Source organism: Typopeltis vanoorti, chromosome 25 (assembly GCF_054136105.1).
Source record: "Typopeltis vanoorti isolate ZY-2024b chromosome 25, IOZ_Tvanoo_1.0, whole genome shotgun sequence".
Classification (NCBI taxonomy): Eukaryota; Metazoa; Arthropoda; class Arachnida; order Uropygi; family Thelyphonidae; genus Typopeltis; species Typopeltis vanoorti.
Genome location: NC_143573.1, coordinates 22,342,422 through 22,363,342, shown reverse-complemented (window position 1 = coordinate 22,363,342; position 20,921 = coordinate 22,342,422). Strand labels below are relative to the sequence as shown.

General features: G+C 36.6%; 1 protein-coding gene across 2 annotated transcripts in view; it reads right to left on the bottom strand.

The window, feature by feature from the left end:
• Nucleotides 1–20,921, bottom strand: part of LOC150092597 (uncharacterized) — a 69,093-nt gene that overhangs the window by 7,555 nt on the left and 40,617 nt on the right. For both annotated transcript variants that reach the window (XM_090414325.1, XM_090414326.1), the window contains exon 2: nucleotides 11,745–11,861. In XM_090414325.1, the coding sequence (XP_090270451.1) occupies nucleotides 11,745–11,861 (117 nt within the window). The remainder of the gene's footprint in view (nucleotides 1–11,744; nucleotides 11,862–20,921) is intronic.

The following is a 20,921-nucleotide window of genomic DNA, read 5'->3' as shown; positions in this document are numbered from 1 at the left end:
ACAAAAAAAAATATCTTTTGGGTTTACTTTGGCCTTTCTTATCAAACTAATCATCCTTTTTGCTTGTATTGTATTACTACTCATGCATATGCTGATCACATTTTTGGTTATATTCCCTCCACAGTGTTTTGTTTCTTTCTCTTTTTTTTTTTTTTTTGCAGCTCTTGCTTTTTATCTCTACTCATCCACTTAATTCCCACTTTCTTTTATCCTACTGACCTTGGGTATGCAGTCTGATACTGTTTCTCTCAATCTCTGACCACTTCCAATGCTCTACTGACATTCTTTCCTTCTAGCTTCTCTAACCATGGTACTGCTCCAAGATGACTCCTATGCCTGTCGTAATTACCAGCTTTATAGTTCAACACAAACCCTTTCTTGACAGAGAATTCTGTATGTTTGGCAACTTCCCAAAACAAGACTGCATGGTCACTCTCCCCCCAATTGGAGGCAGAGAGTCTACCTTGGTTATGGATACATCTTCTGATGCTATTATCAGATCCAAACACTGTCAAAACATATTGTCCCTTCTATAAGATGTTTCATGTAATTATCCCTTAGCAACTGTATAAATACCACTTCACCTTGGAGTGAAGTGGTATTTACACCTCCTCAAATCTATGTCTGCATAGTTAAAGTCTCCCATAATAATTGTTCGGCCTGCACTCATTGTGCTAATCTGCTGAGACATGGTATCTTCCTGTGGATCCCCTATAGCAGCACCAAACAATATATTTTGTCCTATTAGCCCTCTATATCACACCAGACAACCTCAAATGAATCATCTGCGGGTTCAAATCCCACCGTGGGCATGGATGTTTGTGATTGTCTGTGAAAGCACTAGTGGTGGTAGTCAGCGGTAGATGATGAAGGTTGGTGGAGTAGTGAGACGAAGAGTTGATGCCCTCCCTTGATGAGTCTTTGGACTCCCTGGAGGTGTGATATAATAATAATAAAAATGTTGGTTGTAATTCTTCAGCTATTGTAAATCATTCTACCTCCTGTCCCACTCTCTCTCTATCCTCCCTGAAAATACAATAGTTTTTATATTCTATACCTCTAACTATATCATTTTCTGTCAACCAGGTCTTGCTGATGCCTATAATTTTTGGCTGAGTTCACCAATGCCAAAATTTCCTCTTAATTCATTATGCTTCTTGCATTCATGTATAATCATTTCAAGATCCCTTTGTATCCACAATTACTCTTGTTTATGTCATTACCAACCCATTTGAAGTAGAAATCTGTGAAATCACATTCAGCACTGCATAATCAGTTCTGTAGATGTGTTTATTTATTACAGTGATGGCCAAGACACATTTGACTGCATTCCCCCTAATATCTCTAGTTTCCCTGGTTTTTAACTTTCGGACTCTCACTAAACAACACATTCTCCCAAACCATTTAAATGTAGTCTGTCTTGCTTCTTTCAACAATCCTTTATATCATCTCACTGCATATCTCTCACTGTAAACTGCAGTACATGGGGATGGATATAGGGTTGGTGAGATGGATAGGAGGGTGGTTGATGGAGAGATATCAGAGAGTAGTTTATTCAGGAGTGGAGTCCAAAAAAAGGCCTGTTACTAGTGGTGAGCTGTAGGGTTCTGTTCTTGGACCACTGTTATTTATTTTGTTCATTAATGATATAGGAAAGGATCTGAGAGGAACTGTTCATTTATTTGCTGATGATGCAAAGTTGGGTAGAGCAATAGTGAATCCACATGATGTCAAAATTTTGCAGGATGATTTGGATAGATTGGCAGTCTGGGCTAATAAGAATGGATGTCAGTTTAATGTAGCAAAATGTAAGGTTATGCATTTTGGGATGAAAAAATTAGCAGTAGTATACCACATTGGGGGAACTGTACTCCAGGATGATGAAGCCAGAGATTTAGGTGTGTTGGTGGATAGGGAGTTGAAGTTTAGGGGGGCACATTTCAAAAGTGGCTAAATCAACTCATCAGATCACTTGGTTACTGAAGAATACTTTGATGAGCAGAGATAAGCAAGTTATTGTTCCTCTCTATCAAGCCTTGATAAGACCCCATCTTGACTACTGTGCCCAGATCTGAGCCCCTAGGTTTCTTCTTGATGGGGAGGAGGTAGAGAGGATTCAGAGGCAAGTGACCAGGTCTATGGAATGAACTTTACGAGAACAGGTTGAAGATCTGTGGGTTACAGAAATTGGTTGATAGGTGGAAAAGGGGTGATATGATTGAGATATTAAAATTACTGAAGGGTTTTTACAAGATTAATTCAGAGGAAATTTTGCAGAACAGGTCTGGTGATGGGAGAACTAGGGGGCCATCCATGGAAACTGAGCAAGAGTGTAGTTAGCAAGGGGTGTTAGAACTAGGTTTTTTACTTGGAGAGTGGAATAAGCTGCCATAGTCTGTTGTGGGTGCCATGACTGTGAATGAGTTCAAGGCAAAGTATGATAGATACTGTGCAAATGCCGAATAGTTGTTTTTGATATGATGTTTAGGGCCTCCTTCGATGAGTCTAAGGACTCCTTGGAGTTGCCTGTAATAATAACATTATTAATAATAATATTTCTCTCCTTTCAAATAATTTGATTCTGCTATAACAATCATCTCTTTCACTTTTTCCTTTTGCCAACTAACAGCATCACTAACATCCTTGATTTTCATATCTGGTGCTTTTGTCACTTGCTCATTAAGTATACCTTATCCTTATTTCCAGTTTTTCGCACTTACATACTTTCTGAAGTCGCACTTTCATTTCTCCTGCCTGCTGTACTACATGACAATAATTTCTCTAGCTCTTTTTTTTTTCCCTCTGAAGGATGCAATGTAAAACGTGATATTTCACTCCTTACTGTTATTTCATAATCCACATTACTTGCAGCCACTTTTTTCACACTGTCATTCAACATATCATTCACTAATTCCGATTTGGCCAGAATGCTTTAGCTTTCCTTACATTAATATTTATCAATTCATTTTACACATGACTCACATTTCTTGCACTGGTACATGAAACATTTACAAATTCAAGCATATCTCAACCGTTAACTCTTGGCAATGAATATATAGAACATAGACTACATCATACAAGATCTGTCATGCTAAACCGGATGGCCATCTTCCTTGCACGCAGTGCCATGTATTAAAACAATTTCTAAACGATATACCATATTAAATTACACACTAGTTTAAAAAAAGTAAGCTATGCTTGATTATTTTTACTGTACTGTAATTAATATAGTACCAGGGCAAATGTTCCAAGTTACTAGTTTACACTTCATATGATTATTCATGATCAGCTATGTATGGCTATATAATTAGAACAAGATAGAATTTGTTTGGGTTTGAAACTGCAAGTTTTTACTTTATTTCCACTACTATAACACTTTTCAGTAAATAGAATGTAACAAATAATATTCATCTTCCTGATAAAACAGGTATCTAACTTCTTTAAAGTATTTGAAAAAAAAATTTTAAAAAAATTTTTTCCCCCCAAAATATACTGTAGTAAAGATCCTAAAAGGCTTCATTCTGGCATAGTTCTGATATTATATAAAAAGGATATTATATATCCTTTTTTGTTGTTGTAGCCAGATTCAAGTTTTCCTGAGAGCTTATGAGAATAACTTTTTGACATAGGAGTTACCTTAAAAGCCATAAGCAGAGTTCACCTTTTATTAGTGGATTTAGGTTTAACTAGCCTGTCAGCTGTTTCAAACTTGAAACCTAAAGACACTAATAAAAGGAAATATGGGCTCTGGACAGAGTTTAAGTAGCAACCCCTTTGTCATAGGCTATATTCTCCTAAGGTCTAGGTGCTTTATGACTTTACTTATGCACATATCTTATAGTTTCTGCCTGGCCTGATGAGAATTAACTACTGAAACAGCCATTAGGCCAGCAAAACCTAATAAAAGGCAAATATATGGACTCTCAGGTAGAGTTCACGCTTTCAGTAATGTAAACCAAGGCGACATGACACAACCGAAGGTTATACTTTTATTAGTATAATCTCTTGAGAAAATTTGAATTTGATTTTTTAAAATTTATTAATAAATTCAAACATTGCCCTTAAACAAATATTTATGGGAGGCTATTTATACTATTTGGAATTATTACTGAAACAAATGAGGCTATGATGCCAATACAGGCAGCCCTCGGTTTACACCTCACTTCTGTTCCTGAAAAAACAGGCACAAACCGAATTGGCGTAAAATGAACCCGATTTTAATGAGAGGCACAAAGTTATGTTCCATTCAGTCAAAAAATATGCACATGAAGTATGTGTAACATTATTATATTTAAAGCTTTGACAATACATACATATATGTTTGTTAAAATAAAATTATTAATAATGAAAACAAAACAAAATTATATACAAAAAATATGATACTTCGAAAAGATATTACATATTTCTATGTTGAAGTTCCTGATTTCGGATCACTTGCATTTTTTTTGAAAAAAGTATCCAGAGTTAACTACTTGGATTTTCTTTTACTTTCTTTAAGGAGTTCAGTGTAAGGTTGAATAGATGCGATTACACTCCTTTTTATGTTTGCACTTGGTTCCCAATCGTGGTCCATTTTGCAGAATTCATCAGTCAATGTCTCTATGCTTGCAAGGATATGCTGTAAATCAGCCATTTTTATATCTCTCAGAGGACCTTCATTTTCTTTCTCCCGCTTTAGATGTTGACTTCATTATTCGGCTAATTCTTTTAAGTCTTCATTGGAAAGTGGTTTATCATGGCTCTCTAAGACTTCTGTCACATCTTCAGCTGTAATATCATCCAATCCCACCTCTTGCACAAGCTTGATAGCATCTTCAATAACATTCTCCTCTTGCTCTAATTCCTAGAAGTTGTGCATAAATGGTGGAAGAAGTTTTCGGCATGCTCCTTTTAAACACTTTGTTCCAAGCTGCCTTGATGTTAATGCCCTTCAAAATATCGAATGACCACCAATAGTCTTCAGTAGTTTTTCCTGAAGTGTCCAAGACTCTTACTATTTCCATAAATGTTATACGGAGGTAATAGGCTTTGAAGAATGACATAATCCTCTGATCCATTGGTTGCAAAAACGATGTGTTTGGGAGCATGTAAACAACCTTGACATCCGATGTTCTTACTTCAGCAAGGTTTTGAGGATGTCCAGGGGCATTATCTAAGAGAAGCAATGCCTTGGCTGGCAAATCATTTTCTTTACAGAAGCAAAGCATGGTAAGACAAAAATAATTTGTGTACCAATCTATAAAAACGTCTTGTGTAACCAAGCTTTCTTGTTCCATTTCCAATAGACTGGCAGCATGGCTTTTAGACCCTTGAAGGCACGTGGTGTCTGTGAATGGCACACGTGCGGATTGCATAAGTTGGTTGATAAGAGAAAATGAGTGGAAGAGAAATATTTAAGTTACTTAAAAGGTTTTATAGGATTGATGCAGGGGAAACATTTCAACACTTGGGGATGAACAATAGGTCATCCCTGGAGTGAATAAACGTGTGGTTGGCAGGGGTGCGAGGAGTAGATTTTTTTGCTTGGAGAGTTGTGAATGAGCGAAATGGGTTGCCAGAGTCAGTTGCGAGTGCTTTGTCTTTTAATGGGTTCAATCAGACGTATGGTAGATTGTGTGGATAGTTGGGATCTCTCCACAATGAGTCTTCAGACTCCATGGAGGTGCATGTACAATAACTATTATTCTTTGTTCTGCGTCCCTGTAATCTAAGTCTTGTCCATAATTATGGAGAAGTAAATGCTGGATCGAGAGCATCAGAGAACTTGTCAATAATCAAGATAACCATACTACTTCTGAATGGAGAGTGATCATGCAGCCTTGAACCCAGGGACTGCAGATTGGCAGAATTTTCAGGTAAAAAGCATGTGTAGAATCAGAGAGTAGGTGAACAAGCTAAGAGGACTAGCTTGGCACTGACATGGATCTTTATCTTGCACCTGCCACATTTTTAAACAACAGGATGCATACAAAGTGCAAGTGTAGTAAGTTACAAAATCATCAACTAAGTTACGAATAGCAGTCTTTGCATAGCAGGGGCTAGGTGTAGTACTAAAGTATAGTACAATTATACAAAAAATTGTCCACTTAAGTAGTGCAAACTTAAAAAGTAGTATTATCATAAAATAAACCCATCTTTCCTTACTACTAATGCTTATCTTTAACAGCTAGCATCCAATATTGCAAATGCCTTCGCATGCTAGCAGCGCCATCTATGCACAGATCTCCCATACATAACAGGAAGTGAGAGAACAAAGAGTTCCTTCCCTGGAAATTGTTTAAGAATGCATTTAACAAAGGAGTGAAGACTTGATTTTTTGCTTGAAGTGAAGGTGAATACGAGAAATGGATTGCCAGAGGTAGCTTTAAGTGCTTTATCAGTGAATATATTCAAGAAGAATAGGGTAGGTATAATGATTAGCAAAGGCTCTCCATAAGTTCAACTCCATGGAAATGCATGAGAATATATTTTTCAAAGTTCTTTTTCAGCTTTTCAGTATAGCATTAATGCTACCTTTATTCCTGTTTTGAACTGAATGTTGAACTATTGAATGTTAGAGTAGCTTTAATTTAAAGCAGCTTCCTTCCTTCCCATAAACGGCTTACTGATAACCTATTAGTGAGAGTTTACCTTTTATAGTTATGAAATACACCTAGAAACATGCACAATAACTATTATACCTGCCTTATTATTTTCATATTGGCTGAAACAAACATTCAGTAGGTGTAAGTTGGTAGCAAACTGTAATTATATATACTGGTTGAAAGTTTATTTTTCACTTGGTTAGATTATAATAAATTTAGTTTAATCCTTTATCCAAGTGTGAGCAAACAAAGTTTGCACCTGAAAATATCTTCAGGACTGAATATGGCGTTGTACCACCTTACCAGGGTAAGGTAGTACAACACCTTAAGAGTTGCCTGGGGTTGTTACCGGGCAACTCGTAGCAAAGGTGGACCAAGTTAACATCACTCCTATCCCAGTATCTTCCATAATGCAAAACATCTCCTTGCAGATATGTATAATGTTATGCATTAAGGGATTGGCCACTACCCAGACTAGTTTCGACCTTTATTGAGGTCTCTTCAGTGGGAGCCAGGCCCAGAGGTGGAGTACCAGGCAGAAGCATGCTTCTCCCTGGTATTTCCACCTCTGGAGATACCAGGCTGAGGTCTCTTCAGCTCCCACTGAAGAGACCTCAATAAAGGTCGAAACTAGTCTGGGGTAGTGGCCAATCACTTAATGCATAACATTATACATATCTGCAAGGAGATGTGTTTTGCATTATGGGAGATACTGGGATAGGAGTGATGTTAGCTTGGTCCACCTTTGCTACGAGTTGTGCTACCTTACCCTGGTAAGGTAGTACCAACACCATATTCAGTCCTGAAGATATTTTCAGGCACAAACTTTGTTTGCTCACACTTGGATAAAGGATTAAACTAAATTTATTATGTATACTGGTAAGTGTCAGATGCCATGGTAGAGTTGAAAGAAAAAAAAAACGAGATAATATGGATAAAAAAAGCTCCTAGGACAAAAGATTACAGGAGGAGATAGCTATGAGAAAGATGTATGAATAATTCATCTTGGTTGGATAGCCTTTGGAAAACACCCTGAAACAATCAAAGGGGATGCTGTCTTAAAGAAATATTCAACAGTTGTATGCTTTCTGATTAAGACGTGGAAGTGAAACATGGACTAACTAATAAAACTGATTGAAAAGTTGACGACCATCCAGAGGAAAATGGAAATATCACTGCATTCGATAAAAGAAAGTGCAATACTTGGGTTACAGCTCTGACCAGGATGAGACATAACAGCTAAAAAGATCTATGTGACAAGTCATAATTCAAGAAGTGGACAAAGATGATATCTGGATGGTATCTTAGAGATGGAAAGAGACATTGGAGAAAAAAAAAAAAAAGATGGCTGAACTCAGCAGCACACACAGAAAGCTAAATATAGTAGAGAATGGAGGATTTTGTGGGAGGCCTTCATCTGGCAGTGGCAAGAAAATAGCTCATAAAGAAAAGAATTACATTATGACTTATCTCTGTGAAAAATTGGTTTCCTTGCTAAATATCTGTATCATTACATGACTTACATTTCAATTAATGACTTCAGTGAATGTCATAATTTGGAAACTGAATGGTGGAGTTATAATGTAAATGTAACAAGCTAAATGTAACCTGCAAATTGCTATGAACTACACTATGCTAAATGAATTAGAAAACAAAAAAGGAATATTATGGATACATCTTCACTGATAAAATGAAGCCTTCTGACTCTTTACTGAATTATAAAGAAGAGAATTATAATAGCATAGATCTTACAATACAGAGAAATTGAAATTTTGCAACTTATGGCATGCAGTAAGAAAAACTTGACGATTATCCCTGAAAGTTAAGTAATGTGCAATAGGCTAATACTAGGCACTGTGCTTCAGTGAAGATGTTCAAAGGGAAATATGCTAGGCATTTATTATTATTACCCAAGACCCCATTGAGTCAAAGACTCATCTAGGAGGTCCTTTTATCATACATACAGCTCATCATACAGCACCTTAAACACACTCAAATTCTCTGCAGACACCACACTCTCAGGCAAGGCATTCCAATCATTCACAACTCTGCATGCATAAAACTTGCTTCTCACTCCCCTGCTCACAACCTCTTTACAAGTTTCCACGGATGACCTGGTTCTCCCCTGATTTTCCACTGTTTTCTGTAGAACCTCTCCAACATTGATCCTATAATAACCCCTTACTAACTTGTAGGTCTCTATCATATCTCCCCTCTTCCTCCTATCCACCAGACTCTGTAAATTGCATTTTCTCAATCTTTTCTCATATTTGACTCGCATCCCCATTCCTGTGTGCAGAATATATAACACCATTGTTGTCAACCTAATTCTGGATCCTAGTTCTTACAAGCTTCTCCAACAACTTAACTACAACACCTGACACACAGATTACAAAGAAGAGAATTATAATAGCATAAATTTAAGCAAGAGTAATTGCAAAGCACCATCCCCTAATGAGTTGGATTGATTCTCTGGAGAAATTATTACTGCCAACATCATTAAGCTCTTTTAGTTAGCACTCAAGTAACATGAAAAAAGGTCAAGGAGAAATGCATAAAATAATGCTTATTAAATTCTAAAATTGTTGAACTGTGAAATATATTTTTTAAATTTTGAATTTTTCTCAAAACAAACAAACAAAAAAAAAGACAGTTCATAAATGCAAGTTTTTTTTCAAACAGTGCACACACACACACAAGTGGCATAGAATTTTTGCATAATAAAAATTATCCATGTGCACTTAAAAGTGGCAAAGTGGCAATATACATCTAATAAAATCAGTTTTTTACCAGTGAATCTTGAGGTGTAAATGTAAAGAGCAGTCCAAGCACTATATCCTGAATAAAAATTACCACTACATACAGTTACTCCACTTCTCCTGCCATCTTATATAACAATATAAGATTAAAAAACACTGCTATATTTTGACTTTTAACACTAATAATCTCCAATAAGATATTTAATTGAAACATTAAAAGGTTTGACATATTAGTATGGCAAACATTTTAATTTATGCCCAGATGAATTAATCATAATTATGTTAGAATTTTTTTTTTTTTTTTTATCTTCTTACATATGGGAAATCAATTTTTTTTTTTAAATTTTGAATACAAGGCTGGTGTTTAAAATTCAAATATTAAATTTTAATAATTACAAACACCAAAGAACTTGCATAATGCTTTTAAATCAACTGGAAGAAGTATTATCATATTATCTGTATGTCATCACTTCATGATTGTTCTAGCTTCTAGGTACGTCACAAAGATGTATGGATCAAAATGATGGCAAAAGTCACTGCAACTATGTAGCATTGCAATTTCATCTAACTCATTCTCAAATGCATACCAAAAATATTCAAGATTATGATTAATTAAAAATCTATTCATCATTACTAAGTAATAACAAATCTACTGAATAATTGCTAGAATCATAAAGCCAGAAACATAGAGTTTTACTTGAATGTTTTTCAGGTTTCATTTCAATAAAAACATTCCTTTCCATGTATGATATGTAACTGAAATGCAACTTATGTTATGAATATTATATAAAAAAAAAAAAAAAAAGTAGGCAAATCAAGAAGCATTCTTTCACTAGCATTGCCACCTAAAAGGAATCTCAAATTCTAAAAAGACAATCATTACTATGGCTGACAAAGGTAATGCAATGCTACTTCTGTCCTCAATACCAATGATTATAATCATAAAACGAACGTACTGCTCAGAGACCGGTATGGCTTATAAGTTGCTAGATAACGATTGCACCAATTTTCAAAAAAAAAAAAAAAAAAAAAAAAAACACTATAAAGGCTTTTAAAAAAAAATGTTAGATCTTGGCTTCCTAAAGTTATTAAACTCAAAACCTTAAACTCCCTTCCATTCGATATATGGATTGCCTAAAATATATAAACCTAATTACTCTTCCCATTCTAGTAGATGCTATTAATTCCCAAACTAAATCTTTAATTCCATTTACTGGTTAGTACTTCATATTATATTAAAAAAAGTCAAACAATATCATGAGCTGCCTGATGTAACCTTATTTGCAAATATCTCCTTTCTCACTTAAAAAAAAAATGCACCCCTGCTGCCAACATTATCAATCTCTAATTTTTCCACCCATACTTTCTCTTGGAGAGACATCTTATATAAATAAAAAGTACATTTATGGGTTCTCTCTCCCCCCCCTTTACCTTCTCTTGTCAATTTTTATATGAAACATTTTGAAAACAATGATTAATATGCTCTTGATACTGCCATTCTTAAACCTATCTGGCTAGGATATACTGATGTGTTCTTTATTTAGCCACATGACTCAGGCACATTTAGACTCTCTCCTCTTCCACCTCAACAGCCAGCACCTCAGAATCCAGTTTTACAAATTAGCTGTTCCTCCTACCTCCTCACTTCCCTCTTGACTACATTAATGCTATTATTATTCCCCATATCTGGGACACCTGAGGAAAAACAGCCAGAATTTTAAAAGACATATACAGAAATCTCTACATTGCTTTCAAACCTCATTTGAAGATGCTTTCCTTCTCTGCTCTCCTTAAGGAATCCACTTCCTCCCCTATCTATTCCAGGTGTTTAGAAGTTCCTTGTTCTTGCAACTGGGAGAATGATACATTGAAACTGGGAGATCTTCCAACATTCACTTTGGTGAATACATCAGCCACCACAACTATGGTTAGTTAGGTCTACTTGACCATGCTTTGGATATTTTGCACGGGATTAGATGGGAAAAAAAAAAAAAAAAAAAAAAAAAAAAAAAAAAAAAAATGAATGTTTCATCACAGTTAAATCGGTTTCAGATTAAAAAAAAAAAAAAAATTAGCCCAATTTAAATAAATATAGTTGTGTTAAACTTGTCAAGATGTGGGAAATTAATTCTTAGACCACCTGCCCAACAGATAAGGCTAATGAAAAGCATCCATAGAGAACACCTCTATAGAATTGTAATCTTAAAATAGTTCAATTTCTTCTACCTGTTGGGTGTGTGTATGTTATTACATATGTCAGTGTATCCTGAAGTAACAGATGAAATATCATGACAATTAAACCTCTTGTTTATTCCATTAAAGTAAAAGTATAAATCAGCACCTAAGCCTAAATAAGCATAAAGAAAGAAAGGACAACACTGTTGGGGGGGATTTAACTAACCTCAGCTTTATTGCCTGCAGATGTATCATAAGAGCCCCTAGAATAATCTTCCTGTTCTCTTTTATGCTGGCTGGAATTTACTTCTGGAGGTAGCTGAATATTTCCATTTTCAATATTCTAAAAAATGAAAACATGAGATTAATTCAAAATATTAAAAAAACAGGTAAACTGCTAAATTCAATTATTAGTACTAAATGTAGTGTAATAACTTGCTATTGTGTACATAAACTAACAGCTGGGTATATTTCAGCTATTTTCATATGTCATAAATATTATTTTATTATAATACAGCATCTCCACAGATTCTGGAGACTCATTGTGAGAGACTCAAACTAAATATTTTACACCCAAAACCTATTATACCTCTCTTTAAACTCATTCACACTGTAAGGGCTCTCTCTACTCTCTAGAACTTTCACTACTCTCAATGTAAAAATCTAGTCCATACACTCTTACAATTTCCACAGATTATTATTATTATGTTATTACACCCTCCATGGAGTCGACAGACTCATCGTGGGAGGTTCCATTCAGCTGACAATATATCTACCCTATATATATAAAACGATAAGCTTTTTTGTGTAACGTTTTTCTGTCACGTTTTTTTCAAGTTATACCATATATATATAACGATAAGCCTTTTGTGTAATGTTTTTCTGTCACATTTTTTTCAAGTTATTTGAAACGTTTTGAAACTCAGGGGCTACCCTGAGTGTTCAGTCTTCAAAATTCGAGTTATATATCAACTCTATATAAAATAAAAATGTGTCAGAAGATTTATTTAATTTATTTATGATTATGCAGGATTATAAATATTTATATATATATTCATGAAATTATTTTTTCTTTCTTTCTTTATCTTTCTTCCATTAAAGTTCCTTTAATTAGAGGTTTCCAGGAATTTAAGATAAGCCGAAATGTGACAAATTTGTTACGGATGTGACGTCAGCTTGGTAGGTATGAGTTGCCTGGTGTTGCACTACCATTGGGTAGGTAGCTCTCTCCATGACTTTTGGAAGGAGACGAAATGCATGATGCTTCCTACACCTTTGCAACGAGTTTCACTACAATTGGGTAAGTAGCTGTCTCCTAAAAAGGTAGTGTAAAACAAGGGCAACTCCCATATAAAACTCGCATATATATGACTGATTATAATCAGTCATAACCTACCAGCCCGGAAATCAGGGGGTTGGGTGCCGTAGGCACCAGAGCCCCTAGTTTATCATATAAAATCTTAAAATTCTTAACGCTCCCTGCATTAACAACACAATCTGGCAATGCATTCCATTCGTGGCAATTCTCCACGTAAAAAACATACTCCTCACACCCTTCTTCATCACACTTTTACATAACCTCGAGGAATGACCTCTTGTTCTTCCCCTTTCACATTCTACTCTTTTTATAATTGCCTCTGGAGTAATAAAATAAAATCATCTCACTAACTTAAACGTCTATCATATCGCCTCTCTTCCTCCTATCCACCAAACTCTGTGATCCACATCTCTTCAACCTCTCTCTCTCCATAGCAAACATTCAAAACTCCTGATTGTCTTAGTCGCTCATCTCTGGACTCTCTCCACATCACATTGAAAACCAGGTGACCAGATCTGAACACAACAGTCTAAGTGTGGTCTGACCAGTGCTATATGAAGTGGCACAACCACTTTCTTATCCTTGCATGTTAGAATTCTTCTTATCATAGCAGCACTACTATGCGCAACCTTTGCAACACTAGCAATATGCCCTCTAAACTTCAGTCTACTGTCAACCATCACTCCCAAATCTCTAATCTCATCCACTTCCTGCAGTACAGCACCATCGATATAGCACACAGCCTTATATTTCTGCACTCCAAAATGCAACATCTTGCACTTATTGATATTAAAACTATGATCCCACTCTTTTGTCCAAGTAAAAAGTCTATTCAAATCTTCCTGAAGGGATTCAGCATCAGCTACCTATAATTCTTCTTAACTTTGCATCATCAGCAAATAACTGAAGATCCCTAGTCAGTCCACATGATATATTGTTTACAAACAAGTTAAATAGCAGGGGCTCAAGAACAGAACCCTGGGGCACACCACTGGAAACCCCTTCTTTTTTGAGACACTGCTCCACCATACACAACCTGCTGGTATTGTTCAGAGAACCAATCTCTGATCCATCTAACCAATATACTATCTATTCCCATCCTCTATAGCTAGTACCCAACTTATCACGTGGTAATCTATCAAACACTTTTGCAAAGTCTAAGAATATCACTGTATATGATTCTCCCTTATCTAGCACTTGTCACCTTATAAAATGTCAGTAAATTACTGAAACAGGACCTACCCTTTACAAATCCATGCTGACCATCATAAAGAGTGTTATGTCCATCAACCCAATTCTGTATTCTATTCCCTGCCAATCTCTCCAACACCTTGACCACAATTGCAGATTTACAGACTGGCATATAGTTGGAGACTTCCGTCTTAGAACCATGCTTGTGGAGTGGTACTATTTTGCCTTTCCACTCCTTGGGAGCCCTACCCACTGCAAGGCTTTCATTAAATAACCAGGTCAAGGGCATAACCAACTGTGGTGCACATTCCTTAAAAATACGTGGTGATGTCATTCATTCCCACAGCCTTATTCACATCTAATCCAACCAACATCTGATACAACTCTGTTTCTTTCACTTCCAATTCGCCTAATGCTTGCCTCTCTTCTATCTATATATTGTATAGATGACTCCTAGTTCTGACTATCATATATTAAAAAATTTCCTTTGAATCAATTTTATAAAAACCTTTAATATCTTATGAGAACTTATTACCATGGCCTTCTTTTCCACCTATCAATCAAACTTTGTAATTCGCACATCTTCAACCTATCCTCATAGCATTCCACAGATCTATCACCAGCTTAACTCATTTCTGAATTTTCTCTACCTCCTGATCCCTTAGAAACCCAGGCAGCCAAATCTGTGCACAGTAGTCAAGTGCAGCTAAATCACAGCCTCATAAAGAGTGAAATAACCAACCTATCTTTACTTGTCAGCATCTGTTTCAACATCATACTCCTCCAGGAAACACATGCCAACACTGAAGAAGACTTGTACAGAAGAGGGAGAATATACGGCTACCAGCTCAAAGGAGCAACCTATCAACATGCATATGGCATAGCGACATATGTCCGTAACAACATTGAGCAAATCAAACTTGTTACTACATCAAGTGATGATGATGTTAATCTGGTCGTGACGAAGCTGGGTGAACTGATGCTTGTTAATGTCTACAAGCAACCAAACGTTCAATGGCCTCAACAAATCCTTCCACTTTTGAACTGCCCAATATACACGGAAGATTTTAATAGCCACCATGAGTTATGGAAGTATACCCAGAATGATGAATGCAGAATAGCCCTCACCAACTGGGCTGAGGCCTTCAATATCCACTTGATCTTTGATGCTAAAGAGCATGACACCTTCAGTTCAGCAGTATGGAGAAGAGACTATAATCCTAACCTCTGTTTCATCACCTCTAATAAGAAGAATTCTTTGTGACTTTCCTAACAGCCAACGCTGGCCGGTCCTCCTTGATGTAGGCATAAAAATACCTCTTTGTCTGATCAATTCACCACCCAAGATGGAATTGTCGAAGAGCCGATTGGGAAAAATATGCCACTGACCCTGACAAGTGTGTTCGCTTCATATCTCCTGTACCCAATAACTACAACTGATATGTAGGAGCTGTCATCTTTATAGCTAAAAAAAACATATCCCTAGGGGCTACAAGGAGTATATCCGTGGATGGAACAAACTGAGTGAACAACTTTATGAAAAATTTCTGGAGAGCAGTGATTTGGATATCGCAAATGATCTCCATCACGAATTGGATACAGCAAGACAACAACGCTGGACTGAAACAACTGAGAGACTGGACTTTAGACACTCAGGTGGGAAGGCTTGGACTGTGTTACGGAAGCTAGGAGATGCTACAATGGAGACTACTAAAAAGACAGATGTTACATCAAACCAAATTGCTAATCATATTATTAAAATCTCGAGATGCCAACGTGACAGAAATCAAACCATCGAAGTTAAAAGAGAAAACTACAAGATGAATCAGAATATGCGAGACCCATCAGTGATGAGGAAATCAACAACGCACTAGCCGACACAAACATGGAAAAAAGCCCTGGGGTTCGACGGAGTTCACCCGGAATTTCTTATTCATGCTGGCAAAAACAAAAAATGGCTCGTCCACTTCTTCTCGGAAATAATGACACCGGCGTGTTACCAAAAGAATTTAATAGCTCTTCCCAAACTTGGAAAATCAACTAACTATCCACAAAACTACCGACCAATTGCATTACTAAGTTGCGCATATAAGCAACTGGAAAGACTATTGTACAACCACATAAGCAACACCATCTTTGAATTCCGATTGAACAGGCAGGCTTTAGACCTAATCGTAGTTGCAGTGGCACACTCAGGATTTAATCTTGGAGGGGGCCGAGTACTCAAGATTTAATCTTGGGGGGAAGGGGGGGTGAGCTGAGTAGATGATTTGGGAATACACACTACGCATTGCATACGACCTATGACTGAGCATCTGCAGTGATCGCCAATACATGATACCGTGATCTCTGGCCCAGTTCGGCAAACAAAGTATCGCCCAAGCACTACTTAGTTCAGTTTGCGTTCACAACGGCCGTGATTCTTGAGAGCCAGAGGATATTCCCACCTTATGTGACCGCTAATTCATAGGTGGTATAGAAATAGAAGACACAACATGGCACAACACAAATAAAAAAAGAATTTTAATTAGGAAAAGATTTTTGTAAAATTTTCTAGTCTTTTTTCCTTTTTCTTTTGAGGGGTGCCAGGGTCCCTTGGCCCCCTCCCTGGGTGCATCAATGCATAGTTGTGACCAGGTTCTGGTGCTGACGTCATACATAGAAGCAGGCTTTCAATGAAATCTAAACACTTATGCAGTTTTTCTTGATCTAACTGCTGCATACGACACTGTCTGGAGAGAGGGCATGCTGTACAAATTAATGAAAGTACTACCATGTCGAAAAACAATACAACTTGTTAATAATATGCTCAGCAATAGATATTTCCGTGTTGTCCTTGGAGAAAATATTAGTAACCAGAAGAAACCTAACAACAGTCTTCCATAAGGCTCAGTATTGGCCCCTCTCTTATTTAGCTTATATATAGCTGATATGCCAGATACAGTATCTAAAAAATTCTACTATGCAGATGACATAGTGCTAGCCACCAGAAATAGAAAACTAAGATGTCCGGACGAAACCCTCACAAACGACCTTTCCTCAATGCATATTTACTTTAAGAAATAGAGACTACAACCAAGCCAAAGTAAAACTGAGGTGTCAACTTTCCAACTGAATAATAAAGATGGAAATAAAAAAATAATAAGACAAGTTGGACATCCCATTTGGAAACTCAGTCCTATGCCATAATAAATATCCTAAGTATCTAGGAGTTACACTCGACCGTAGTTTATCATACAAGAAACATGCTGGGAAAAAAAACAACGAGAAATAACATCATTCAGAAATTATGTGCACTTCCTGGGGTGCAGCAACAAACGCATTACAAACATCTGCACTCGGCCTGGTTTTATTCGATGGCGGAGTACTGTGCTCCTGTCTATCTCAATAGCTGCCATACTAAACTAATTGATCGTCAGCTTAACACCACAATGCGACTTACATCTGGACCATAAAAACAACTCCTGTTTATTGGCTTCCAATGCTGAGTAACATAATAACCACCAAATCTACAAAGATGTGATGCTCTATTATGAGAATATGACAAAATACTCAGAAATACTGAACTGCCTATACATAACGACATATCAGAACTACAGCTTAACAGACTGAAATCAAGAAAGCCCCTCTTCGTGAAGCAAAACATCCGAGAATGACTATAATATCAAAGATCAATAAAAACAAGTGTGGAACATAAATACTAATACCCAACTCGAAATTTGGTTTGATAGGCGCTGCTTCAACATCCCGGGGTATGGAATTGAGCCGAAAGACATGGATAACACTGAACAGGATTCGTACCGGCCATGGAAGATGTGCAAGCTTTCTGTACAAGTGGAGGAAGTTCCCTCACCGGAGTGTGACTGTGGACACCCGAACCAATCAATCTATCATATTTCCACTGAGTGCAGTCTTCCTGCATATACTGGTAAAAGAAGTGACTTCTTGGAGGCGACACCACCACCTGTTATAGACTGAATCAGAGAGCTTAATCTTGACTTAAGTGTTTTGTCCGCCGAAAGTGTAACTGCCTATGTTTTACTTTAATTGTTTGTCATTTACATTTTTTATTTACCTTTTACATATTTGTACTGATTTACGTACATGCACTTTTATAACTATGTAGATTGCCATACGATAAATAATAAATAAATAATGCTACGAAACATAAAGGAATACTTTCTTCTAAATATATTGTCGATTATATATACGAGTATATATATTTCACCCCCCCCCCAATATTGAAATGATCAAAATGGGGAAGAAAAAAAAAAGTGAAAAATTAACCAGCTTCACAGGAATACACATACATACATTCAAGACAATGAATAAACACTTTAGCAAAGAATACAAACTCAGCAAAAAAATCAAATCAGCTAACACCTTTTTGTTCCAGTATAGGGAGTAGGCGAGGGCAATTTTTAGCCCTACCTAACTTCTGGAGACTGAGTGGGCAGTTCAATCTCCACTGGTAGCCAATCAGAGATAGGTGGCCCAAGGATATCACTAATTAATCGGCATGCAGTGAAGGCGGCGGCTAGTAAGTGCCGCCATCTCGTGGTCCCTAACCCTAACACAATATATTTAATGTCTGAAAATAGTGTGGGTTTGTCGGTAGATTTTCTTGAGTTTATGGGACGAAAAACCCGCTAGCCCGTGCCAGAGATCGACTAACTCTGGATCCGGTTGAGAAAAGGCCTAGAAAAAGTTCCTCTAGTCTGCGACTAGATTCGAACGCCTTTTGTTGTGCGGTCAAGTGCAAACACCTCTTCTACCGAGCTACACAGGCTCCTTCAAGAATACGAACTTCTGAATTAAAATAATGATTCGCTCAACCCAACCCACAAATTACAGAATTTGTATGTGCTTGCTTTTGAATACAATCTTAGTTCCTCATGAAATGAGAACAAATACATGATGCTATATCAGGATGTAAATTTCTTTCAACAAATAAGCGTGTTCGAAGTCATCCATCCCATCTCAACTCAACTGAATTCTTAGTTACATGGTTTTTATGCTATCTATTGCTTTAAGCTTGCAAAAACTAAAATTGGTCATTGAATGCAATGAAATGAATCAACATTGTATATAGCATAGCTTCGCATGGTCCTAATTCACATTTCACTTGTTATGCTACAAGTTAGCAGAACGGAAAGATGGAAGGAAAAACATTTGAGAAACTGTTGCTCTTACTATTTATCATAAACTATACCTAAGTATATTTCATCAACCAAATCCGTTACCCAGTAAGATATTTACACACATTCAAAATTCCAATTCAGTAGCAGAGCAGCTTTAAGAGCTATGTTTATTAACGTCCAAACTCATTCTGGTTTCAGCCACCAACTAAATAATTAAACCAGAAATCAACAATAAAATGTCTGATGATAGCTTATTCTTGAAGCGTAGAAGACAATGCCAATTTTTCCTTAATTGTTCATAGTAGCAGTTAATGTAGCCGGTTTTTCAGTAGCCAATACTTTAAAAAAATAAAAATAAAATAAAGGCCGACTTTTGAAATCGCCTATGATGCTCACATGAAAAAACCAGAAGTTTGCTGTAATTTGTTTTTCTATTCGAAAAAAAACAAGTATTTGCATGATTACAATATTGAAAATAAATGCACGATTCTTGCATCCCATAAAATTCTATGTTATTACACATTTTTCCGCTAACAATCCCCATTCTATACACTAGTTGAGACAGTGGCAATGAACTAGCACTGCTGCGAAACCCAGAATAGGTAATGTATTTTTTTAAATTCTTTGAAAAGATGGGTTATCGAGCAGACAGGCTCAGTAAACAGTTAAATTTAAAAAAAAAAAAAAAAAAGAGAATCTCTTCTGGGGTTTCATCCTGCAAACAGAAACTTGAGTAGGCAATTGGTAGACAAAACTAGTAGCATAGAATAGTGGCCTTCTCTGATGAGTCCTGTGACTCAATGGAAGAGTTAAGTATTTACTTATTACTAGTAAACAATCAAAACTGCTATCCCCAGTTCCAATAACCCATTATTTTTGCTTCTCATTACAGGTATATTCTAGTTATGTTCCGCCCTGTTTGAGTTTCCTGCATGTGGTTCATATAGAATTTCACTTTGTGAACTGTGGAACGCATGATGGATGTCCCAAGGTAAGAAAATGATTTGCAATGTATATGAAGCACTGAAACATATCCCTCACTTATTCCCTCCAAAAAACAAACAATAACAAAAAAAGCAGGCATCGGTAATGATTCAAGCAGGAAAGTTTCCATGCGTTAGGTCTTGCTCAAACAGCAACTGTATCTGGAATTCAGTCAACCCACAACAATTTTACACATACACCAAGCACTTATACAACTAGATACTGTTCTCCTCTCCAAAGATAATCTCTTCATTATTAAATCTGATAAACGTTTTCACCTCTTCTACACCTATTCAAAAAGTTCTACACACCGAAACCCGAATTTGCAGAAAAACCAAAAAAGTCTCCAGAATGGAAAAGTAGTCTGAAGTACAAGGAACTTTCACAGGGCTTCGATAGCAGTAAATGGATTTCTCCAGCCCAAAACTCAGTTTTTCATCTGACAAAACAACAGATTGGAAAATATTCCTATCATAACATTAATTAGGTATATGATGAAGTCACTTGGCCGCGACAGAACACAGAATCTCTTCATTATTAAATCTGATAAACGTTTTCACCTCTTCTACACCTATTCAAAAAGTTCTACACACCGAAACCCGAATTTGCAGAAAAATCAAAAAAGTCTCCAGAATGGAAAAGTAGTCTGAAGTGCAAGGAACTTTCACAGGGCTTCGATAGCAGTAAATGGATTTCTCCAGCCCAAAACTCAGTTTTTCATCTGACAAAACAACAGATTGGAAAATATTCCTATCATAACATTAATTAG